The following is a 27,133-nucleotide window of genomic DNA, read 5'->3' as shown; positions in this document are numbered from 1 at the left end:
GCGTCAGGACAGTGGTGAATTAGCCAACAACAGTCATTCGGTTGCAGCTAGCTTGTTGCGATGATCCGGTGTTAAGGTCCAATGATTCAGTGATTCCGGCAGAAGATCCGATATACTCTGGGTCGATAGCACGCTGTGCAGACTGGACGATAATTGTCCAGGCTAGAGCTGGCTGGTAGGTAGTGCAGGCCACGGACAGTGGTAAAGACCGCTAACGGTGGCTAATAGCAAGTAGCTAGTTAGCTGGCTAGCTGGCTAGTTTCAGCCGTAGGTTCTTGATAAAAATAAAGAAATAATAGAATCTGTTCCACATTGGGTGAGGCGGGTTGCAAGAAAGTATATTTAGTTAAAGGATGGAAAGTGAGATAGAGAAATATATACGAAAAAATACAAAAAACTAAAAAAACTGGCTATTTACACGAGGACACAACAGAATACACGACCGCACTGCTACGCCATCTTGGATCACAGGTGTGCCAAGCTTGTAGTGTCATACCCAACAAGACTCAAGGCTGTAATCGCTGCCAAAGGTGCTTCAACAAAGTACTGAGTAAAGGGTCTGAATACTTACATAAATGTGATATTTCAGTTGATTATTTTTAATAAATGTGCAAAAATGTCTATAAACCTGTTTTTGCTTTGAAACTATGGGGTATTGTGTGTTGATTGATGAGGGGAAAAAAAGTATTTAATCCATTTTAGAATAAGGCTGTAACGTAACAAAATGGTGGAAAACGTCAAGGGGTCTGAATACTTTTCGAATGCACTGTATGTTTCTGCTTATAATTTCCAACATTTTGGTAGGCTATTTCATAGTCAACATGTCTATAATTAGATACATGCAGCTTCTCTTCTGTCATTATATGTTGCCCTAGAACAGGGTTTCCCAAACTTGGTCCTGGGGCCCTCCCTGGGTTCGATAGAATGAATGCTTCAATCTAGTTGACATCGGTAGAGTTCTCTATGTCATCTCTGCTTCTTTCGCTGAGCAAAGATGTTTAGGGACCGCGGAGAAAATGCAATAACTGTAAAAAACTATAGGAAAGATTTTTTGTGCTAAATTTCCAAATGACATACGTTTGACCGGTTGTAAGGAAATAGAAAGCTGTGAAAATGACCCAACATGTTTCTGATTAGATTTCAGTTCAGCTTGGAAGGATATTTTGTGGTTGAAATACTAATCAGCTTTTATGATGCTGACAAAGATAGCACCTCTACAGATGGTATCTAATTGCATTCGCATTCTCTCAAGATGCTGAAAGAAATCATATTTCTCCACTCCTGTTCCCTAGTCAAAATTTTACCTACATTTGGTGTATAATTTTACTGCAAGAAATGCTTAATTCTGCAGGAGTTAATATTAAGGCTATGTGAAAGATTATAGACCTACAGTCGGTGTCCAGATTTCAGTTTCCATTTAACCCATCTGAACAGTAGGCTACAGTTCCCTTGATGTGTCATAGGCCTATTTCAAGTCCCCGTCTTGTGACTGTCGTATTTGTATAGCGCCTCACAATCATGACACATAACACACTGCCATAATCCTCTTTTACCACTTCATCAAATCTTTCCCAAACGTTAATTTCTGGCCCTCCCTTCTCTTTATTTTCAACTCTCCATTTCGCAATTTCTCTCTTATTGAATTAAACTCCGACATTGTCCTTTTTGCCTCTGTGGATCGACGTAAACTTTTTCAGCCCATTCCAGACCCGTCGGCAGAACGAATCAGTTGGACAGGCCTTTGATTTCCATAGGGGGGCACGTTTTTTCACGGGACCTCCTGTGTGTGCACACGCTTGCTCATTCACCATTTTTTAAATGGCTGTAATAGTAAAGACCATAGAGTACCACAGTATGAGTCATAATACCCAGAAAACCTAGTGGTCAAACAGGGAAATGGTTCCAATCGTTTTTCCACCATAGATTTTTCCCATAGGGGATTTTAGAAATTTACCTTTATTTAACTAGGCAAGTCAGTTAAGAACAAATTCTTATTTACAATGACGGCCTACACCGGCCAAACCCGGACGACGCTGGGCCAATTGTGCGCCGCCCTATGGGACTCCCAATCACGGCCGGTTGTGATACAGCCTGGAATCGAACCAGTGGGTCTGTAGTGACGCCTCAAGCACTGAGATGCAGTGCCTTAGACCGCTGCGCCACTCGGGAGCCCTTAAAATAAGGGCTGTGTTTTATGTACGCTTACCCTGGTGTGACGTTTTGATTACCGTGTAAATCTCTCTAGGACATCAATATATTCGCCTGTATTTACCCCCCCAAAATAAAATGCTAAATAGCTGCTAATGTGGCTATCATGAAGAACTACAAATGCCATGATGATCGGGACGAGACTGCCGAATTCGAGGCAAAGGTAAGAATCTCTGGATTAATTATCTAATGTTAGCTAAATGTAGTAATTAATAAATTGGCTACATTTCTTAAAATTGACAATTCTGTGAACAGTCTTGTGCAAGTTTTAAATTGACACAATACCTGTTAGCAAAGGTGTCAGCTAGAGATGACGTTCTTGAGCTTGCAGGGATTTGTGGTTTTGCATTAGTCTACTTTAATGCTAATTGAAATGTTAGATTCTGCGAGTAAAGAGCAGAATATATTGATAAAAGTTACCTTGCCCAAGAGAGAGGTATACATGGTTATGAAAACGTCACGCCAGGGAAAGCCTACACGAAACACAGCCCTTATTTTAACTGTTTCTAAAATCCCCTATGAAAAAAATTAATGGTGGGAAAATGATTGGAACCATTTCCCTGTTTGACTTCGCTGTTTTCTGGGTATTATGACTCATACTGTGGTACTCTATGGTCTTTACTATTACAGCCATTTAAAAAATGGTGAATGAGCAAGCGTGTGCACACACAGGAGGTCCCGTGAAAAAACGTGCCCCCCTATGGAAATCAAAGGCCTGTCCAACTGATTCGTTCTGCCGCCGGGTCTGGAATGGGCAGAAAAAGTAGACCATGTATCTGATGCTGTCTGGACAGAAATAGTATGACATGCCATACTATTTTGGTCCCTACAGCATCAGATACATGGTCTACACATTCTGAGACAGAGGGGTGCTGTTTTGCTTGCTCGGATGCTTTACCTGAAATGTATGCATCTCTCTGTTGGCGGGCAAGGAGGTACGGTAGGGCGGGCAAGGCCCACTAAGGCCCGCCCATAACGCCAGCCCTGATTTGGTGATTGGCCTGTAGGCTATTGGCACCCATACCATTAGGCCCTAAAGTTTAGGCTTACGCACTAATCCCAGAAAGCCTAAAATATACATATATATATATATTTTTACATTTAAGTCATTTAGCAGACGCTCTTATCCAGAGCGACTTACAAATTGGTGCATTCAACTTAGGATAATGAAAGAAAAACCTAAATTTAGCCTATAGATATAAAATGACAAGAATGATCCAATGATGGATTTTTTAAGGTATTGTTCTCTTTATTAAACTAGCCCTTCATCCACACAATATTTAATGACCCTAAACCCTCCCGCCCCGCAGCTATAACCCCGTTATGAGTCAACCCTCGCATCACTACTGTCTGTCTCAGTATTGTCCTTCCCCCTCTCCCTCGTGGTCTCTTTCTCCCTCTTACTCTTAATGTTCTGTTTCCTCAGGGCATAAGAACTAATTTCTCCCTCCCTCCACCGTTCATCAACCAGATTGTTGCTAGTAATTATTTACTAGACACAATGCACTCTCACACTCCCTTTATTTCTCTCTCTCCCTATCTCCGTCTTGTTGCCCCACAGAGATTTGATTGGTCGCTAAAACAGACGGGGTGATCCTATTGGCTCCGGAGACTGAGTGGCCGATCTTATTGGCTGATCAGCCACAGCTATGGCACTCTAACAATGCCCTCACTGTGGGTACAGCTGGCACACACACACACACTTTCAAAAATAGCCCTGTAGCTAGTGACCAGCATTGATAATAGATTTCTGTAGCTAGTGACCAGTATTGATAATAGATTTCTGTAGCTAGTGACCAGCATTGATAATAGATTTCAAATCTGTCTTTCCACCTCTCTGTATCTTTTCTCTGCTAGTCCCTCGCTCTCTCCTTTGCCTATTTACTTATTCTAACTCTTTTCTCCCCTATTCCTTCTCTTTCCCTCTGATCATCCTGTTTTCCCCAGAAATGTCTGTGTGCCAGCTGAATATCACAATGTCGTTCTCTCCATCCACCCAGACCTCTAATAACAGGGTAGAGTAACTGACTGAGACACAGGCCAGGGTTACCCTCAATGACCTGGAGGGAGAGCGAGAGCAGGATTTTGATAAACTCCCATATCTATTGGGTGAAAAACCACAGAGGGCAATCACAGCAGCAAGATTTGTGACCTGTGGCCACAAGAATAGGGCAACCAGTGAAGAACAAACACCATTGTAAATACAACCCATATTTATGTTTATTTATTTTCCCTTTTGAACTTTAACTATTTTCACATCGTTACAACACTGTATATAGACATAATATGACATTTGAAATGTCTCTATTATTTTGGAACTTTTGTGAGTGTAATATTTACTGTTCATTTATTGTTTAATTCACTTTTGTTAATCCATTTCACTTGCTTTGGCAATGTAAACATATGTTTCCCATGCCGATAAAGCCCCTTGAAATGAGAGAGAGAGAGAGAGAGAAAGAGAGAGTAAGCCATCCCTAACAACCTCTTCCTAAACAAACATCTGTCAGGGACCAAAAATATTACATTTACATTTTAAATGTTTGTCATTTAGCAGACGCTCTTATCCAGAGCAACTTCCATTAGTGACTGAATACACTGCATACTTTTTTCCTAGTACTGGTCCCCCGTGGGAATCGAACCCACAACCCTGGCGTTGCAAGCGCCATGCTCTACCAACTGAGCCATATGGGACCAGGGTCCCCCTTCCTCCATCACTCTCCACCCTCTGTCCTTCCATCCCTCCCTCTCACCATCTCCCAGTGTGACTAGTGGGAGAGAGAGCAGGCCACCAGATGGACTGGTTTTAACTCTCATATCTTAGATGACATCACACATTTTAACACTTTACAGGGCAGAGCAGTGACATCACTGGTGAATGATACAGAACAATAGGCCCAACATATAACCCTGCCTACAAACAAGGAAGTAAAACAAATACATTTTAGACAGGACTGGTGAGATGAGGGGGAGGGGGACACTTCAGGGGAGACACTCCCAGTCAAAACACACTAAACCCACACACATCGCTGTGAAAGACAGACATCAATGGAACAGTGTGCCAGACGGAACAGTGAAAGAAAACGAGAGAAAAGGGAAGGGAGGGTAGATCACAGGAACACAGAACGCTGGTGTGTGTGTCATCCTACCTGGTAGCTGACTTGACAAGTCCCCTTTGGGTTCTTTTTGGAGGGAACCGTCTGGGGAAAGAAAGATCACTATCAGGTATACAGTAGGTAATCAGTTCTGTGTCTTTACCAAGCTAATCAACTCCAGGCCTGGACAAGATACAGTATTTCAGGGACTGGTTCAGACCTGGAACACCAGCAGTGTATTCATTAGGAACAACATAAACTCAAGTTTTTGTTTTAAAACGTTTTCTATTGCTAAATGTTTAGCAACATGTTGCACTGCTGAATAGGCTTCACCCCAGGTGAGTGAACACCTGGCCTAACATGAATCAATCCATTAACTAGTGCCAGTAAGAGCCCTTCTGACCTGTGGAAGATAGCTAACATGCTAATGTGCTAGCTAGCTAACCAAGACGCCACTAAACACACGTGCTGTGAACATCAACAACCCTCTGGGCTGACGAATCACTAGCACATCATTCCCTGTGTGTGTGTGTGTGTCTGAACACATGCTCTATCTGACACACACTTCCTGTGGACGCTGTGTCCTCACCGCTGAGTGTTGGGTGATGGGATACATGAAGGGAGCAGTGAATCGCAGTGTGTTAACACACACACACACACACACACACATTTTTATTTCTTTCCCCAGACTCCATTCATGGAATTTCTCCCTACGACAGACAGACGCTATAATGAAAAGACTAAACCTTAACATACAGTACATCCTTGGAGTACCAGCTAGAGTCACAGTTATCTAACTGCATAACACCACAGTTCTAATAGTATGAAGATAAAAACAACAGATAGCCCACACAAACATGCACTGACGCACACACAAACAAACGCACACACGTGGTGTGGAGGTGTCTCAGGTCCCAGAGAGAGAAACCAAGAGGTTTGTCAGGATCAGAAGTGGGCTAATCTATTGAGATACACACTCTCCCCAAACACACACTTGAAGTGAAGTGAAGAGCGCGAGGCCAACCTAGTGCTACGTCATCCATTTACTGACAGCCTAACATAGACATAGGCCTACACACACACACAGGAACAGGAACAGTCATAAAGGAAATGACAAAGCAGAACTAAGAGCACAGTCAAAAGTCAGAACGGTAGCCCACTCCCCTCTAAAACACCCTAGAACTCGCTCTACCTCTGACCTTCTAAACAGTCGGTATGATTCAGGATGGTGTCACCGTCCGTCTGGTACACACAGCTTTTCTCTGTTACTCACTCTCTCTTTACTGGGGCTATAGACAGCACATTACGGACGAGCGAACCTGCAAACGAACACACACGTTTTATAGGCCTCGTTCCCCCTCGACTTCTCTGCAGGGCTACTCATCACTGCGACTCACCCACATACACCAGTCACATACACACAGTCACATACACACAGTCACACACACACAGTCACACACACACAGTCACACACACACAGTCACACACACTGAACCCCTCTCAATTCAGCATACCAATGCTATTGATCACGATAGATAGAAGGATAAAGAACAGAGAGAAAGAGAGTGAGACAGCACTTTAAATCTCACCAGTGGCCTAGAGACAAAGAAAGAGCATAATGGTCCATGAGGACTTGTCCTACTTTACCTCTCTCTTGTTCTGGTGTCACTTTAAAATAGGAGCAGTCTCCATGCAATAGTTCTCTCTGTCTCCATGCAACCAATCAATCTGGAGTCTTTCGCTATTCAATTAAAAACATTTCAATCAAGCTTCATTAGCATGACTGAGTCTGACAAATACAATGTTTGGTGAAGCAAGACACAATTCTAGACAAAACTTAGTGTATGGAACAATCAGAGGGGTGTTTTTTAAGCTAGTGTGTTGAATGAATTGAATCCAGTATAAACAGGAAACCTGCATACAATGTGGATTAAGAGATGACGCCTGAGTTCAGACAGTGGAGTGCTGTGGCCAGCACACACCATGTGTGTGTATGGGGCGAGGTTTGGGGTAAATCGATCTGACACTCAGACATGTGTTAGCACAGGGGAGTTCACCCCAAAGTCACTGCTCCTCTACACACACACACACACAGCTCTGGAAAGAGAAAGTCTGATAGAGAGGGAGAGGAAAGAGATGAACATGGAGAAGAGAGAGAGCACTAGTGTATGTACTGAGTACCGGACTGTCCTGACTAACAGCATTAGAGTGTGATTTAGAGTGTGTGAGTTTAGGTGAAAGTGTTAGGTGAGTTTAGGTGAAAGTGTTAGGTGAGTTTAGGTGAAAGTGTTAGGTGAGTTTAGGTGAAAGTGAATTATATTATACACCGACCTATCCTCTAATCTAACCATTCCCTGGGATTACAGCCTTTAGTTGCACACGGTTATATTTAACACTTACGTTTTAGTATTTTAGTAGACACTCTTATCCAAACTTACAGGAGCAATTATGGTTAAGTGCCTTGCTCAAGGACAAATCAACAGATTTTTTACCTAGTCAGCTTGGGGATTCGAACCAGCAACCTTTTGTTTACTGGCCCAATGCTCTTAACCGCTAGGCTACCTGCCGCCTTTAACACACACACACAAACACTTAAAACACACTCGCAAGCAAGCACACACACTAAGAGGGATGTTTGATATTGGTTGTCAGCCCTACCCTCTGAGGCAGCGAGAGAGGGAGAGAAAAAGGAGAGAGTGAAAGGAGAGCGAGAGAGAAAATGTCAAAGTAATAAAGAGAGATGTTTCCTGTGTTTATCACAATGTTGATATCAAAGAACACACACACAGCCTACACTTTCACAGAACAAGGACTGTGTGTGTGTGTGGCGCTAGTCTGTTCCCATGGTATAACTGATGTCTGCCTCATACCTGCACTGCACATTCCTGTGTGGCCCACTGCAGCTGTACTGACCTCCCTTACAGACATTAACACACACACGCTATTGCGTCACCACCCATGAACAAGATAAGGAAGCAGGTCAGCTGATAAAGTGTGATATTGGGTGTGTACAGTCTGATTAAGCAGAGAGAAACAGAAGCAGATTTAGATCCTCAGGCTATTACCATGCCAGCAGGTGTCAATGTATTTAAATTCCTCTGTTCATTAATCTATATCAATCATTTAAGCAACCAATCAATAAATTCCATTTTGTGTAGCATCATTCAAGTTTTTCGTTTGTGGTAGTTAGTGTGAATTCTGCAGTCTTCTAAATTGGCATCGCACACACACGACACACACAGACCTTCTTTCTCTCACCAAAAGGAGGTCGTCCCACTTTCTTTCACTAACTTCTCTGGTGTGATTGTTCATTATTGTGGGCTTGGGGAGAATTTGAGCTCTGGCTCAGTCTCTCATGCTGGGAGAAGAGAGAGAGCGAGATGCAGTTTCTTATAGTTATGTTGTTATGCTATCATCTTGTTAGTATAATGTTATTACCATGTTATAGTTGTGTTATAGGCTAAATACGGTAAAGGTGAATTATATGTCACTTTTGATAATCATATTATAGTCACCCTGTCATGTTATAATCATATTATAGTCACCCTGTCATGTTATAATCATATTATAGTCACCCTGTCATGTTATAATCATATTATAGTCACCCTGTCATGTTATAATCATGTTATAGTCACCCTGTCATGTTATAATCATAATATAGTCACCCTGTCATGTTATAATCATGTTATAGTCACCCTGTCATGTTATAATCATATTATATAGTCATAGCCATGGGTAGGGTTAGCTATGTAGTGAGAGACAACTCATAGTCCTGGTTGTAGTTTTGCTCCTATAGCTCAGTGTAAAGGTAAGTGGGTGTGCTGAGCTCACAACGTCTGAAACAAGAGAGAGAGAGATAATGACAGAGTGACAGAGATAGAGAGAGTGAGACAGGATGAGACAAACAGAGAGAAGACATGACAGACCGAGAGGGGGAGAGTAAGGATAAAAACATACCCGATGGCTAGGCACTACTAAGCAGGCAGGTGCTGAACCTGTACATGTTGGAACATAGCTAGGAGGTGTTCTACAGGGAGGAAGTGAGAGGGAAAACAAAGGGGAGGGGCCTAACAATGTAACACTCCAACTAACACATCACAAACTACAGCCTAGGTCTATTTAGTCTGCAGCAGGGATGTCCATCTCTAGACCTGTAGTGAGAAGGCTTAAGTAGGCCTACTGTACACTGAGTATACAAAACATTAAGAACAACTGCTCTTTCCATTACATAGACTGACCAGGTGAATTCCTGGTTAAAAAGAAATATGATTCCTTATTGATGTCACTTGTTAAATCCACTTCAAATAAGTGTAGATGAAGGGGAGGAGAAAAAAAGTATTTAGTCAGCCACCAATTGTGCAAGTTCTCCCACTTAAAAAGATGAGAGAGGCCTGTAATTTTCATCATAGGTACACGTCAACTATGACAGACAAAATGAGAGAAAAAATTCCAGAAAATCACATTGTAGGATTTTTAATGAATTTATTTGCAAATTATGGTGGAAAATATGTATTTGGTCAATAACAAAAGTTTCTCAATGCTTTGTTATATACCCTTTGTTGGCAATGGCACAGGTCAAACGTTTTCTGTAAGTCTTCACAAGGTTTTCACACACTGTTGCTGGTATTTTGGCCCATTCCTCCATGCAGATCTCCTCTAGAGCAGTGATGTTTTGGGGCTGTCGCTGGGCAACACGGACTTTCAACTCCCTCCAAAGATTTTCTATGGGGGTTGAGATCTGGAGACTGGCTAGGCCACTCCAGGACCTTGAAATGCTTCTTACGAAGCCACTCCTTCGTTGCCCGGGTGGTGTGTTTGGGATCATTGTCATGCTGAAAGACCCAGCCACATTTCATCTTCAATGCCCTTGCTGATGGAAGGAGGTTTTCACTCAAAATATCACGATACATGGCCCCATTCATTCTTTCCTTTACACGGATCAGTCGTCCTGGTCCCTTTGCAGAAAAACAGCCCCAAAGCATGATGTTTCCACCCCATGCTTCACAGTAGGTATGGTGTTCTTTGGATGCAACTCAGCATTCTTTGTCCTCCAAACACGACGAGTTGAGTTTTTACCAAAAAGTTCTATTTTGGTTTCATCTGACCATATGACATTCTCCCAATCCTCTTCTGGATCATCCAAATGCACTCTAGCAAACTTCAGATGGGCCTGGACATGTACTGGCTTAAGCAGGGGGACACGTCTGGCACTGCAGGATTTGAGTCCCTGGCGGCGTAGTGTGTTACTGATGGTAGGCTTTGTTAATTTGGTCCCAGCTCTCTGCAGGTCATTCACTAGGTCCCCCCGTGTGGTTCTGGGATTTTTGTTCACCATTCTTGTGATCATTTTGACCCCACGGGGTGAGATCTTGCGTGTCTTCCATTTCCTAATAATTGCTCCCACAGATGATTTATTCAAACGAAGCTGCTTACCTATTGCAGATTCAGTCTTCCCAGCCTGGTGCAGGTCTACAATTTGGTTTCTGATGTCCTTTGACAGCTCTTTGGTCTTGGCCATAGTGGAGTTTGGAGTGTGACTGTTTGAGGTTGTGGACAGGTGTCTTTTATACTGATAACAAGTTCAAACAGGTGCCATTAATACAGGTAACGAGTGGAGGACAGAGGAGCCTCTTAAAGAAGAAGTTACAGGTCTGTGAGAGCCAGAAATCTTGCTTGTTTGTAGGTGACCAAATACTTATTTTCCACCATAATTTGCAAATAAATTCATAAAAAATCCTACAATGTGATTTTCTGGATTTTTTTTTCTCAATTTGTCTGTCATAGTTGACATGTACCTATGATGAAAATTACAGGCCTCTCTCATCTTTTTAAGTGGGAGAACTTGCACAATTGGTGGCTGACTAAATACTTTTTTTCCCCACTGTAGGTTAAATATGCATTTTTATGCCTTGAGACAATTGAGACATGGATTGTGTGTATGTGTGCCTATCAGAGGGGTGAATGGGCAACACAAAATATTTAATTGCCTTTGAACGGGGTATGGTAGTAGGTGCCATGCGCACCAGTTTGTGTCAAGAACTGCAACGCTTGCTGGGTTTTTCACGCTCAACAGTTTCCCATGTGTATCAAAAATGGTCCACCACCCAAAGGACATTCAGCCAACTTGACAGAACTGTGGGAAGCATTGGAGTCAACATGGGACAGCATCCCTGTGGAACGCTTTCGACACCTTGTAGAGTACATTCCCTGACGGGAGTGCAACTCAATATTAGGAATGTGTTCCTAATGTTTTGTATACTCAGAGTATATTATGAACTCAGGTGAGGACTTCGAAATTGTACACACAGTTCCTTGTTTCACTTCGCTTGAAGTAGTCTCTGTTCCCGTAGTGTTGATGCTAGTATCGCTGCGTATTACAGAGATGATTGCAGTGCTGACTGTAGAGTGAGAGGGCTTGAGTCTTCTCCAGCTCCAATGTGCATGCATCCACACACACACAGACGCACACACAAAGACACACACACACACGACTCAACCTGAGCTCAGCTGTCAATCAGAGCTTGGTTGCCTGCAGTGATAACAGGGCACAGCTCTGCTGGTTTCCAAGCACTCTTAGTTGGGGGGTCAAAACACTGCAATGACACCCCATAATAATAACCCATAATAATCCAGCCACAAAGGATGACACTAGACACTGATCTAATGTCAGCTTTGAGTTGGGGAAAGCTTTAGGGAAGGTAAGCTGATCCTAGATCTGTGCCTACGGGCAACTTCTACTAGAGAGAGCCAAAACACCTAGGACAGACAAACAGCTGAAGGAAGCAAAAATTAACATTTTAATCAATCTCACCAGGAAGTTTCTACAACTCAAAAGAAATAGGGGGTAGGGTGTGGGAAAGGTTAGGGTTTGGGTAGACAAGTGGTTTAGGTTACGGGGAAGTGTTTGGGTAAAGGTTTGGTTAATGGATTAAGGTTAGGGTTTAGCCTAGTGCAGGGGTATTCAACTCTTACCCTATGAGGTCCGGAGCCTGCTGGTTTTCTGTTCTACCTGATAATTAATTTCACCCACCTGGTGGTGTCCCATGTCTAAATCAGTCCCTGATTAGAGGGGAACAATGAAAAAATGCAGTGGAACTGGCTTCGAGGTCCAGAGTTGAGTTTGAGGGGCCTAGTGGTTAAAATTGGATGTGGTTGTAGACTGTAGAGTGGGACTGTCTATCATGTCTCCCTCAGAGCAGGAAGACTGGATCCATCTGCACAGAGGAACTAACTGCAGTCATAATGAGGATACAGCACTTCCCATGTGAGCTAACAGCGCCGGAGAAGATGTCTGCCGTTTTACAGCCCTCTAACCAATTGTACTATTATGTGTGTTTTTCCGCATTATTTGTAATTTATTTTGTACATAATGTTTCTGCCATCGTCTCTTATAACCAAAAAGAGCTTCTGGATATCAGGACAGCGATTACTCACCTCGTATTGGACGAAGATTTTTTTCTTCAACGAGGTGGCCGCGAAGGATATCATACAGACACCCGACAAGGCCCAAATCCCCGTCATTCGCGTGAGGAAGAGACGGAGATATCGTGGACGTAGATCGGGGTGCCTTGTAAGGATCCGACGGCGAGCGAGTAAACTGCCTCTTCCATCAATCCTATTAGCCAACGTTCAATCATTTGAAAATAAATTGGATGATTTAAGACTACGGTTATCCTACCAACGGGACATTAAAAACTGTAATATCTTATGTTTCACCGAGTCGTGGCTGAACGACGACATTGATAACATACAGCTAGCGGGCTATACGCTACATCGGCAGGATAGAACGGCTGACTCCGGTAAGACAAGGGGTGGCGGTCTGTGTATATTTGTAAACAACAGCTGGTGCACAAAATCAAATACTAAGGAAATCTCGAGGTTTTGCTCGCCTGAGGTAGAGTATCTTATAATAAGCTGTAGACCACACTATTTACCAAGAGAGTTTTCATCTATATTTTTCATAGCTGTCTATTTACCACCACAAACCAATGCTGGCATTAAGATTGCACTGAATGAGTTGTACAAGGCCATAAATCAACAGGAAAACGCTCATCCAGATGCAGCGCTCCTAGTGGCCGGGGACTTAAATGCAGGGAAACTTAAATCCGTTCTACCTAATTTCTACCAGCATGTTAAATGTGCAACCAGAGGGAAAAAAACTCTAGACCACCTTTACTCCACACACAGAGACGCATACAAAGCTCTCCCTCGCCCTCCATTTGGCAAATCTGACCATAACTCTATCCTCCTGATTCCTGCTTATAAGCAAAAACTAAAGCAGGAAGCACCAGTGACTTGGTTAATAAAAAAGGGGTCAGATGACGCAGATGCTAAGCTACAGGACTGTTTTGCTAGCACAGACTGGAACATGTTCCGGGATTCTTCAGACAGCATTGAGGAGTACACCACATCAGTCACTGGCTTCATCAATAAGTGCATCGATGATGTCGTCCCCACAGTGACCGTACGTACATACCCCAACCAGAAGCCATGGATTACAGTAAACATCCGCACTGAGCTAAAGGGTAGAGCTGCCGCTTTCAAGGAACGAGACTCTAACCCGGACGCTTATAAGAAATCCCACTATGCCCTCCGACGAACCATCAAACAGGCAAAGAGTAAATACAGGACTAAGATTGAATCGTACTACACTGGCTCTGACGCTCGTCGGATGTGGCAGGGCTTGAAAACTATTACAGACTACAAAGGGAAGCACAGCCGTGAGCTGCCCAGTGACACAAGCCTACCAGACGAGCTAAACCACTTCTATGCTCGCTTTCGAGGCAAGCAACACTGAAGCATGCATGAGAGCACCAGCTGTTCCGGATGACTATGTGATCACGCTCTCCGTAGCCGATGTGAGTAAGACTTTTAAGCAGGTCAACATTCACAAGGCCGCAGGGCCAGACGGATTACCAGGACGTGTACTCCGAGCATGTGCTGACCAACTGGCAAGTGTCTTCACTGACATTTTCAACATGTCCCCTGACTGAGTCTGTAATACCAACATGTTTCAAGCAGACCACCATAGTCCCCGTGCCCAAGGACTCTAAGATAACCTGCCTAAATGACTACCGACCCGTAGCACTGACATCTGTAGCCATGAAGTGCTTTGAAAGGCTGGTCATGGCTCACATCAACAGCATTATCCCAGAAACCCTAGACCCACTCCAATTTGCATACCGCCCCAACAGATCCACAGATGATGCAATCTCTATTGCACTCCACACTGCCCTTTCCCACCTGGACAAGAGGAACACCTACGTGAGAATGCTATTCATTGACTACAGCTCAGCATTCAACACCATAGTGCCCTCTAAGCTCATCACTAAGCTAAGGATCCTGGGACTAAACACCTCCCTCTGCAACTGGATCCTGGACTTCCTGATGGGCCGCCCCCAGGAGGTAAGGGTAGGTAACAACACATCTGCCACACTGATCCTCAACATGGGGGCCCCTCAGGGGTGCGTGCTCAGTCCCCTCCTGTACTCTCTGTTCACCCATGACTGCATGGCCAGGCACGACTCCAACACCATCATTAAGTTTGCCGACGACACAACAGTGGTAGGCCTGATCACCGACAACGATGAGACAGCCTATAGGGACGAGGTCAGAGACCTGGCCGTGTGGTGCCAGGACAACAACCTCTCCCTCAACGTGACCAAGACAAAGGAGATGATTGTGGGCTACAGGAAAAAAAGAGGACTGAGCACGCCCCATTCTCATCGACGGGGCTGTAGTGGAACAGGTTGAGAGCTTCAAGTTCCTTGGTGTCCACATCACCAACGAACTATCATGGTCCAAACACACCAAGACAGTCGTGAAGAGGGCACGACAAAGCCTATTCCCCCTCAGGAGACTGAAAAGATTTGGCATGGGTCCTCAGATCCTCAAAAAATTATACAGCTGCACCATCGAGAGCATCCTGACTGGTTGCATCACCGCCTGGTATGGCAACTGCTTGGCCTCCGACCGCAAGGCACTACAGAGGGTAGTGCGTACGGCCCAGTACATCACTGGGGCCAAGCTTCCTGCCATCCAGGACCTCTATACCAGGCGGTGTCAGAGGAAGGCCCTCAAAATTGTAAAAGACTCCAGCCACCCTAGTCATAGACTGTTCTCTCTGCTACCGCACGGCAAGCGGTACCGGAGTGCCAAGTCTAGGTCCAAAAGACTTCTCAACAGCTTCTACCCCCAAGCCATAAGACTCCTGAACAGCTAATCATGGCTACCCAGACTATTTGCACTGCCCCCCCACCCCCATCCTTTTTACGCTGCTGCTACTCTGTTAATTATTTATGCATAGTCACTTTAACTCTACCCACATGTACATATTACCTCAACTAGCCGGTGCCCCCGCACATTGACTCTGCAACGGTACCCCCCTGTATATATAGCCTCCTTACTGTTATTTTATTTTACTTCTGCTCTTTTTTTTCTCAACACTTTTTTTGTTGTTGTTTTATTTTTACTTTTTTGTTAAAAATAAATGCACTGTTGGTTAAGGGCTGTAAGTAAGCATTTCACTGTGATGTCTGCACCGGTTGTATTCGGCGCATGTGACCAATAAAATTTGATTTGATTTGATCTATAGACACACTGAGTGGAGTAAAAGGCTGTGTCTCAATAGTCTACAGTTGCTTCCTCTCCTCGTCTCCTTCTCCTCGCAATGAGGTTTAGACTGAGCAGTGAAGCCATTGAAACAAACACACACAGGGTTAATGTCACTCTCCCATCAACCCAATTGCCAATCTAATTAATAGATGTTTTACAATGGGGGTTTAGTGCAATACAGTAGCCATTGTAGGCCTATAATGCACCACCAATACATAGAACCCATCTATGATATCATAAAGCGATAATGATAAGTACTATGTCTCATTTGATTTTCAGCATATGGTTGTTGTATCTTAATCATACTACTATGAGGAATTGCTACATTTTAAATTTTAGTAGATGTTCTTATCCAGAGTGACCTATAGTTAGTGCATTCATATTAAGATAGCTAGGTGGGACAACCACATATCACAGTCACAGTAAGTACATTTTTCCTCAACGTAGCTATCAGCAAAGTCAGAGCATGTAAGAGAGAAAAAAGTCAGGAGCAAGTGTTAGTTCACAAAAGGCTTGGTGTGTATTCATTACGAAAACAGTTTACCGTTTAAGAACCAAACAGAAGCAAACAGAACAAAACAGGAGTTTTTATTGGACAAATTCAGGTACATCCCTCATCATTTCGTCCGTCTGCTTGTTTAAGAAACGTTTTGCAACCGAATCGGCTGAATGAATATACCCCTGGGGTGTATTCATTAGTCGGATACCGTTGCACAACATTTGGTCTGTTAAAAAACGTTTTGCAACGGAAACCGTTTACTCCAAGCAGAAAACGTTTTGCAACAGAGAACAGTTTCTATTGGACGAATTCAGGTAGGTCCCTCTCCGTTTCGTTCAGTTTGCGCTGTTTTTTTCCCGTTTGGTTCCTACAGTAAACGGTTTCCATTGCAAAACGTTTTGTCACAGACCAAACGCTTTGCAACGGAATCTGACTAAAAAATACACCCCAGATAATAAACACGACCCAAAATGAGCTCATTATTCAAGCCACAGAAATCCTCCTTAAGTCTAGAATCCAGAAATTGAATAATGGAATGGAAATTGAAGAATGTCAGATATCCACGGGCGAGCTGTTATCCATCTACTGATCAGGATAGGCCCAGAAATGATGATTGCACATCGCTCACTCAGCTAGCTAGCATGACTAACGTTAGCCGAGAAAATGGCTATGATCATATTTAATCTACCATGCAATCACACATTGTGCAGTCACTACTACTCATTTAGCAAATCATATGTTATCTACTAAATTGCATAAAATGCATGCATCATATGCCTTATTGGGCCATAGGGTAACCTTATAACTAGCTAGCTAACCTAGCCACAGTCCAGACAGAGCAATGTATGCCACGCCACGGTATTGTTTACATAGCACGCTCGATTGTTTCCTATTTTGACAGCACTGAAACGATTAGCACGTTACACATGTTTTAGTTAACAATCAACTTTTTCAGCTGTTTCCATGAAATATGTCTCTAACTTTATAGCTAGCAATCTGACAGTGAGCTGTTTGTGATTTCCCAGTCCCTTGGTTACCTAGTTAGCTGGCTGGTTAGCAACTACCTAACTAGCGGTTAGTTTGATAGCTCGCGCACCTAATGTCGTTGTTATTTAGCTATTTTTATAAACGTCAATGGTAGTAACTAAGTATATTAGCGAGCTATCTAATGTAGCCATTTTCTTTGTATATACCAAACGTAAGCGCGATAGTTAGCTAGCTAATTTCGGGGTGAGTCGGTTATAAAGCTAACCAAGCTAACGTTAGTTAGCATGAGTCTGTAGACTGAGTTGGGCTGCTCTCATACGCGAGCTCTCATACCTGGATGACATGGTTAGTTATATTTTAATCACTGTAACAAATGCACGACAGCTCTCACCATTATTTCTGCATAACAGCCACCCATTTATGATCCATTGTCGCTTCTACAAATGAGTAAGGACCCCTGGGCGAATGTTTAGTTGAAAACATCCCCCATCCCACCAATGTGCCGAAACCGAAAACACAGTGCTCAATCGGGAACAATGTCCCCCCCATGTCGCCTTGATGGGACGGCTCTTACCATCCGACCTCCCCTGTTCGTTTACGAACTTACCAGATTTAAAGAACGCCGCTACATCGGCTGCGTCCTTTGACGTCTCTTCAGCTCCTTCCCCAGAGCTCATGATGGTGGCCACCAACAACCGCAATCCCAACTAAATTCCCAATGTGGTGGAAGACAAAAATCTGTTCGTTCCTCGGAAAAGCGTCGGCAAGAGACACATGGACAGACAGAATCGTTCCTAGATGCTAGTGCCATAAGCAAACCTCCATCTTGGGAAATGCACAGCCGGGCGGCCGCCGGGTTACTGCTCCGAGTCGAGCCGAAAAGAGAGTCGTTGTAGACGTGAGGAGGGGGGCAGAGGGGCATGGGATTCGGGAGGGGCTGGGTCTCTGTTCCGTGACTCTCCGGAAGCGTTCGGAAACGGGCAGACAGAGGACGAGCAAGCTCGGGTTGACCGGCAACGACTGTCTAGGAGTCATTCATGAGCATGACAGTGATTTGTGCCTTTTTAAAATGCAGCATCATACTGTCTGTATTTCTGTATTTTGAAAGTTATATCAAAGATTTTTATAACTAACCCAAGATAGACCACAGTCTTTCGTTTCCAATGGGAACAAATTAGTCATAGTGGGCAGAAGCAAGGAGCCAAGCACAAGCTAGCAAGATCCTATTGGCCATTCTAGCAAATATTTGCATATTTCCGTTAGGGAACGCCTACTCTGCGAAGTGCACGTATGCAGTAACTCAATTCGTCTTTGCACTCCTAAACAATGGATTTTTTAAAAACTTTGGCAAAGGGTAAAGTCTACTAAACTTAGTCCACTCTGTTCATAACATATTCTAGTTTTGGGAACAGAAAACTGTATTGAGATCAAATGCTTCATTGATGAGAATGCAGAATGTCGACCAAAATCCATCTTGTTCCATCTTCTCCCACTGCCTGCCACTAGGCTTCCTCTCACTAGTGGAAACGCCAAGGGGATGCTTCACATTTACACATCCTGTGAAATATCTGTCTCATTGTTTTATCTGTGGATATATCTTGAAAACTTGATTGCTGACATGCACAACATTTTGGGACTATATCAACAACAGACTATTGAAACAAATACCAAAATATAGTTTTGGGATGGAATTTTCCTTTAAAATCAGTGTGCACTGAGCAGATAGGCATATACACAGTGTTTTTGTTATCATGTTAGGACATGAATTGATGCATATGTTGGTTGTTGATCAGATTCTCTAGTTGGTTGCAGCTTCACCTGCTTCATCTGAAGCCTCTTCTTTTAGAGTGCTGCTATAGGCCACCAAGTGCAAACTGTCAATATCTGGACAATATGTGTGTGATGTTAGATAAGGTCTCTGATGCTAACAGAGAAATGTATTTTCTTGGTGACCTGAACATTGACTGGCTATCATCTAGTTGTCCTCTCAAGAAGAAGCTTCTTACTGTGACTAATGCCTGTAACATGACCCAGGTTATCGCTCAACCAACTAGAGTGTTTACCAATAGTGTTGAATCTGTGACATTCACTAATGCTGCAGAGCTTTGCTCCAAAGCAATATCAGTTCCCATTGGCTGTAGTGACCATAACATTGTGGCAATAACAAGGAAAGCCAAAGTACCAAAGGCAGGGACTAAAGTTATTTATAAGCGAGTTTTACACATTTTTTCCTCAGGACTCTTTTGTTGAAGATGTAAAAAATGTATGTTGGTCTAATGTGGATAAGGAGGAGAATCCAGATGCAGCACTTGGAGTATTTGTAACATTATTCTTGGAAATTGTTGACAAGCATGCACCTGTTAAGAAACTAACTGTGAGAACTGTTAGAGCCCCCTGGATCGATGATGATTTGAAAAATTGTATGGTTCAAATAAATGGTGCAAATAAGTCAGGCTGCTCAGCTGATTGGTTGACATACTGTAAATTGAGACATTTTGTGACTAAACTTAACAAAAAAAAGAAATTATATTACCCAAACAAGATAAATGACATAAAAAACTATGCAAAACATTATACTTAATATTAATCTTCTCCAGCACCACCCCAACATAAACATATGTGAAAATGGCACGTTTCTATGTTTTGTAGAAAAAAAGATAGAGAAAGATAAGTGTTTCCAATGACTTCATCAACCAATTAGTAGGCAATCCCTACTCACAATTGGTCACACACACACACAAACTACAACAAATCACATATCAAACAACTAAACTCAGGCCAGTTTGCAGGGAGTGTGTTGAACAGATTTCACCCAAAACTACAGGAAATAAAAAACAATATTTTATTAATTTGTTTGATTTATCCATCACTTTAACAGCCACTCGTAAACCGAAGTTAAAATGCTAATTTGACCTTTAGCTTAATAGATTAATTAAGATGGTTTGATTAAGTTTCTTTATGATATCAGGCCCACTGTCTTCTCTACAAGGGGTGGAACTACCATTAGGGCACAAAATGGATGCGTTTTAAATAGTTTTGCAACAGGAAATGAAAATGAATGTTTCTTATTGGACAAGTCCCAGGTAGTCCCTCCCTGTTTCAGTCCATTTTCGTCCATTTGGTGCCTAATGAAAATGAAGCAGTATCTTTTCTTTAACAGCATTTATTATTCCCTACAGAATATACCCTAGTGTTTTATTGGAATGGCCCCTCTCCTTTACGACTTAATTAATGTTTTAGGGAATGCATTAGCAATGAGAGACCTTATTCGTTGCACAGTGATAAATTATAGGAATACATACAGTACCAGTCAAACGTTTGGACACACCTACTCATTCAAAGGTTGTTCTTTATTTTTACTATTTTCTAAATTGTAGAATAATAGTGAAGACATCAAAACTATTAAATAACCCATATGGAATCATGTAGTAACCAAAAAAGTGTTAAACAAATCAAAATATATTTTATGTTTGAGATTCTTCAAATAGCCACCCTTTGCCTTGATGACAGCTTTGCAATTATCTCATTAGAATACTAAAATCACATTCCTATCTTCACCAAAATACTCTCATACTTAATCATATATTTTATACAACATTTAGATGTAATGTTGACAAATAGAATGTGTACACTTCCAAGTTACAGTTATTTCTTGATACCATCCTTAATGACCTCACAAAATAATAAACAATGTGACATGATTATTCTTTAGGTCCCCACTGACCATTCTTAACATTCGGATGATATAAATAAATGTTCCAATGTTCACTTTTTAGGGAAAAAGGTTTTGGCAGCAAAACTCTCTCTCTAGACAAAGGCATTCTTTTCTCAATACTAGAAAGCCAGGGCGAGTTCTCTCCTGCTTAAATTTACGACCCAGTGTTAAGGTGTCAAGACCGGCACAGACCACCCTCCCGTCTTCTGTGGGTGAGAGGGTCTGTTTGTTGTCAGCCATTTGCCTAGCTGATCTGAGTCCTTTGATCCACTGTCAGGAGAGTCATGACAGCGGTTGGAACCCAAAATCTCAAATTTGGACTCATCAGACCAAAGGACAGATTTCCACCACTCTAATGTCCATTGCTCATGTTTCTTGGCCCAAGCAGGTCTCTTCTTCTTATTGGTGTCCTTCAGTAGTGGTTTCTTTGCAGTAATTCGACCATTAAGGCCTGATTCATGCTGTCTCCTCTAAACAGTTGATGTTGAGATGTGTCTGTTAATTGAACTCTGTAAAGCATTTATTTGGGCTGCAATTTCTGAGGCTGGTAACTCTAATGAACTTTGTCCTCTACAGCAGAAGTAACTTTGGGTCTTCCTTTCCTGTGGCGGTCCTCATGAGGGCCAGTTTCATTATAGTGCTTGATGGTTTTTGCGACTGCACTTGAAGAAACTTTCAAAGTTCTTGAAATGTTCAGTATTGACTGACGTTCATGTCTTAAAGTAATGATGGACTGTCATTTCTCTTTGCTTATTTGAGCTGTTCTTGCCATAATATGGACTTGGTCTTTTACCAAATAGGGCTATCTTCTGTATACCATCCCTACCTTGTCACAACACAACTGATTGGCTGAAACGCATTAAGAAGGAAAGAAATTCCACAAATTAACTTTTAAGAAGGCACACCTGTTAATTGAAATGCATTCCAGGTGACTACCTCATGAAGCTGGTTGAGAGAATGCAAAGAGTGTGCAAAGCTGTCATCAAGGAAAAGGGTGGCTATTTGAAGAATCTCAAATACATTTTGACACTTTTTTGTTCTTTCATAGTTTTGATGTCTTCACTATTATTCTATAATGTAGAAAATAGTAAAAAATAAAGAAAAACCCTGGAATGAGTAGGTGTGTTCAAACTTTTGACTGGTACTGTATATGGATAGTTTTTATGAGTAATTGTAGTGGAAGGTTAATGGCTGAAATGACATGCTACTGATGTCTTAATCAGTACATATGTAGGATCTTAATTTCAGCCAGTTTGCTACAGCAGGAAATGAATCCTGCAGCAACAGGATATGTGAATTATTATGTGAATCATAATTCATGGACATTTTTGTAGGGGTTGATACATTTTCCGTAAGTGAAAATCAAGTCTGAAATTTAAAAGTTGAAATTACCAAATTCAGAAGCCTTTTTAAACCTCAAATACACTACACATTTTAAATTTCCTACATTGCAGGAATGCTCTGCTGCAAGAGGGTGATCAAATTAAGATCCTACGTCTGTAGGACATTGGATATTAATGAAACAGAGAACTTCATAGCGTTTTAACAACCCACTCCATGGGTCATGCTTCAATTCACCTCCCAGCAATGTCTTCAGATTGTGATGGTCATTGGTCATCATGATTTATGTAGTAAACTAAACTGTGTAACAACATTGTAACAACTATGAAAAAAAACAAAACAAACATGTATGCACTCACTAACTGTAAGTCGCTCTGGATAAGAGCGTCTGCTAAATGACTAAAATGTAAATGTAAAATGTAACTAAACGAGTGTAATAAACATATCAGTGATTAGTAACAAGCCCTTCTTTTTATTTGTTTATTTGCTCAATAAATAATCTGACAAGCCTTTAATATAAATTATTGGATTTATTATCAACCAATAAACCTGCCTTGATTTTCAGTACAGTAGATTAGTGAATGGACCTGACGCATGCACTGCAGAAAGCAGCCAGAAGAGGGCATACTAACCATACTGAATCACTGCTCTTCTCAGATGTGCATGAAACAGATGCATTTGTGTATGAATGTCTTGTAATTGTTGTCTCGACATGTGTTTGTGTGTGTGTCCATCCGTGCGTGCGTGTGCATGACACAGCGTGTGTGTGCGTGTTTGTGACAACTGAATGACCTGAACCCCCAGGTCCCACAGAGAGAGAGAGAGAAACTAACCAAATATCACCATCTCCCTCTCAAATGTCAGACCCATAATTGGATTACTCCTGGGTTTCTACTGGGCAGAGAACACACTGACTGAAACTAATGAAAGAAAGAAGGTCTCTCTCTCTCTCTCTCTCTCTCTCTCTCTCTCTCTCTCTCTCTCTCTCTCTCTCTCTCTCTCTCTCTCTCTCTCTCTCTCTCTCTCTCTCTCTCTCTCTCTCTCTCTCTCTCTCTCTCTCTCTCCCCTCACCCATCCTTCTCTCCTCTTCTCTGTAGTCTTTTCTCCTTTTGCCTCTTCACCCTCCCTCCCCCATTCTATCTTCACTCTCCTTTATCTCTTTCTTTCCCTCTCTCATAAGATAGACTCTATTCATACAGGTGTATGCTGTCTTTCATGGGCTTATGAAACAGCCAGACGTCTATCAGATTGAATGGCTAGTAGTTGTATCACCATCTGTCATGTCTTTCAGTGGGAGCCTGGGAGTTTATCAACTTAGGGTCTCGTTGAATGATAAGAAAGAACATTTCTCTAACTTTTTTTCTCTCTTTCTCACTCCTTGGCTCTCTCCTCTAGAGTCTATGTGTGTTTGTTTGTGTGTGTGTGGGCTCCCCGTCTCCCTACAGAGTGTGTGTGATACTCCATCCCAGCTTGCTGCACAGTGTGTCTTTTATTGGCCTATCTCCCGCTGTTCCTCTGTAATTAAGGTAGACAGAGAGAAAAACAACAGCAGGTGGAGAGAGGGGGAGGGGGGAGAGATTGATGCATCTGTGTGTATGCCCATTTGTATGTGCCCATATTTTTCTCACCTTTTTAAAGTGCGTTATCACATGTGCTTATGTGTGCCCGTGCAGAGCCATCACTGTGAGTTGTTAGGGTTAACTAGGATTTCCAATAGAGCTCCCGTCACAACGGGTCAAGTTGTTAGAACTCCCACACCACTCTGATAGGGCCCACCATACAGGGCAGGCAACCTGACCATTAGTGTTATTACACCCAGGGGAAGACACACACACACAACAACAGTAGCAAAAGCAGCAGCGGTGTCATGCTCCATCCTACAGAAACCTGTACCAGCAGGTCTCTAAAGGAGAGTGGCATCATGTGTTTGATACCATTTAATTAATTCCGTTCCAGACATTTCTATGATCCTGTCCTCCCCAATTAAGGTGCCACCAGCCACCTGTGACACACACACACCCCACCAGTTCCACGAGCAATCAGAGCCAAGGTGAGCTGACCACACATTAGACAGACAGACTGCTGGCTCAAAGCAATCAGTGGACCAGTCAGAGGACAGGACTGGTCATTATGGTAGCTCATAATCACAACCATTTAGCACTGCACTCTTTGGTGATATTATGTTCTTTGTAGAGCTGGCGTCTATGACGCAAAGCTAAATACTGTCTATTTTTCCTTTTGATCAACACTTTTTAGGAGATTTGGCATAATATCAGTTAGTGTTAGACATTTTTGTAATGCATTTTCATGTGTATTCTGTAAAGGTGCATATAACCATTTTGCCTTCAGGTAATTATTTCTCAGATTGATCAAGTGCAGATGAAGGAGATGAGATGAAAAGAGAAAGCCAGATTTAGATTATTGAGATGCAGCAAAGATTTTTATAACTAACCCAAGATAGACCACAGTCTGTCGTTTCCAATGGGAGCAAATTAATCATAGTGGGCAGAACAAGCAAGGAGGTTGACAGAGCCAAGCACGAGATAGAGAAAGCCTATAGGCGTGTTCTAGCATGCATATTTCCGTTAGGGAACGCCTACTCTGTGAAGTGTGCGTAGGCAATAACTCAATTCGCCCTTGCACTCCTTCTAAACAATGCCATTTTCTTTTAGTTGGGCAAAGGGTAGTCTACTAAACTTAGTCCACTCTGTTCTACTATAGTTTTGGAAACAGAAAACTGTATTGAGATCAAATGTTTCATTGATGAGAAAATTTGCAGAACGTCGGCCCATAGATGCCACTTGTAGCTATTTTTTTTTAGACTAGCTAGTTAGCTAAGCTAGTTTTAGCTGCGAAAAGAACTTTTTTTTTAGACATACAGTGGGGAGAACAAGTAGTTGATACACTGCCGATTTTGCAGGTTTTTCTACTTACAAAGCATGTAGAGGTCTGTAATTTTTATCATAGGTGCACTTCAACTGTGAGAGACGGAATCTAAAACAAAAATCCAGAAAATCACATTGTATGATTTTTAAGTAATTAATTTGCATTTTATTGCATGACATAAGTATTTGATCACCTACCAACCAGTAAGAATTCCGGTTCTCACAGACCTGTTAGTTTTTCTTTAAGAAGCCCTCCTGTTCTCCACTCATTACCTGTATTAACTGCACCTGTTTGAACTTGTTACCTGTATAAAAGACACCTGTCCACACACTCAATCAAACAGACTCCAACCTCTCCACAATGGCCAAGACCAGAGAGCTGTGTAAGCTGCACAAGGCTGGGATGGGCTACAGGACAATAGGCAAGCAGCTTGGTGAGAAGGCAACAACTGTTGGCGCAATTATTAGAAAATTGAAGAAGTTCAAGATGACGGTCAATCACCCTCGGTCTGGGGCTCCATGCAAGATCTCACCTCGTGGGGCATCAATGATCATGAGGAAGGTGAGGGATCAGCCCAGAACTACACGGCAGGACCTGGTCAATGACCTGAAGAGAGCTGGGACCACAGTCTCAAAGAAAACCATTAGTAACACATTACGCCGTCATGGATTAAAATCCTGCAGCGCACGCAAGGTCCCCCTGCTCAAGGAGGAATGGGAGAAGGTCATGTGGTCTGATGAGACAAAAATAGAGCTTTTTGGTCTAAACTCCACTTGCCGTGTTTGGAGGAAGAAGTAGGATGAGTACAACCCCAAGAACACCATCCCAACCGTGAAGAATGGAGGTAGAAACATCATTCTTTGGGGATGCTTTTCTGCAAAGGGGACAGGACGACTGCACCGTTTTGAGGGGAGGATGGATGGGGCCATGTATCGCGAGATCTTGGCCAACAACCTCCTTCCCTCAGTAAGAGCATTGAAGATGGGTCGTGGCTGGGTCTTCCAGCATGACAATGACCCGAAACACACAGCCAGTGCAACTAAGGAGTGGCTCCGTAAGAAGCATCTCAATGTCCTGGAGTGGCCTAGCCAGTCTCCAGACCTGAACCCAATAGAACATCTTTGGAGGGAGCTGAAAGTCCGTATTGCCCAGCGACAGCCCCGAAACCTGAAGGATCTGGAGAAGGTCTGTATGGAGGAGTGGGCCAAAATCCCTGCTGCAGTGTGTGCAAACCTGGTCAAGACCTACAGGAAACGTATGATCTCTGTAATTGCAAACAAAGGTTTCTGTACCAAATATTAAGTTCTGCTTTTCTGATGTATCAAATACTTATGTCATGCAATAAAATGCAAATTAATTTATTAAAAATCATACAATGTGATTTTCTGGATTTTTGTTTTAGATTCCGTCTCTCACAGTTGAAGTGTACCTATGATAAAAATTACAGACCTCTACATGCTTTGTAAGTAGGAAAACCTGCAAAATCGGCAGTGTATCAAATACTTGTTCTCCCCACTGTAGATAGCTATATGATAACAAAGTCAGTTTCAACTATATCTGTGTATCGTTACGTTCCACCAAGACGAACTGAACCAAAAGAGAGAACTTATTATAAAAGTCGCTCCAATGTATGGATGGTTGCTAAGTTACTTGCTAGCTAACGTCAGCTAACGGTTTAGCTAACTTACTTAAATAGCTAGCTATTTCAATGAAATTACGTTGAACCAACGTGGAATAGATGTTGAATTGATGTGTGTGTCCAGTGGTTAGCTAGCTACATATGCTGTATCT

General features: G+C 42.5%; 1 protein-coding gene across 6 annotated transcripts in view; it reads right to left on the bottom strand.

Annotated features, from left to right (window-relative positions):
* Positions 1–18,257, bottom strand: part of LOC121586596 (triple functional domain protein) — a 97,335-nt gene extending 79,078 nt beyond the window's left edge. For all 6 annotated transcript variants that reach the window (XM_041903410.2, XM_041903411.2, XM_041903413.2 and 3 more), the window contains exons 1-2: positions 18,008–18,257; positions 5,355–5,405 (exon numbers count right to left, since the gene is read on the bottom strand). In XM_041903410.2, the coding sequence (XP_041759344.2) occupies positions 5,355–5,405; positions 18,008–18,077 (121 nt within the window). In that variant the 5' untranslated portion in view covers positions 18,078–18,257. The remainder of the gene's footprint in view (positions 1–5,354; positions 5,406–18,007) is intronic.
* Positions 18,258–27,133: the final 8,876 nt, after the last annotated feature.

This window comes from Coregonus clupeaformis, chromosome 17 (assembly GCF_020615455.1).
Source record: "Coregonus clupeaformis isolate EN_2021a chromosome 17, ASM2061545v1, whole genome shotgun sequence".
Classification (NCBI taxonomy): Eukaryota; Metazoa; Chordata; class Actinopteri; order Salmoniformes; family Salmonidae; genus Coregonus; species Coregonus clupeaformis.
Note: the sequence above shows the minus strand (reverse complement) of the source record. Positions and strands in the feature narration are given on the sequence as shown.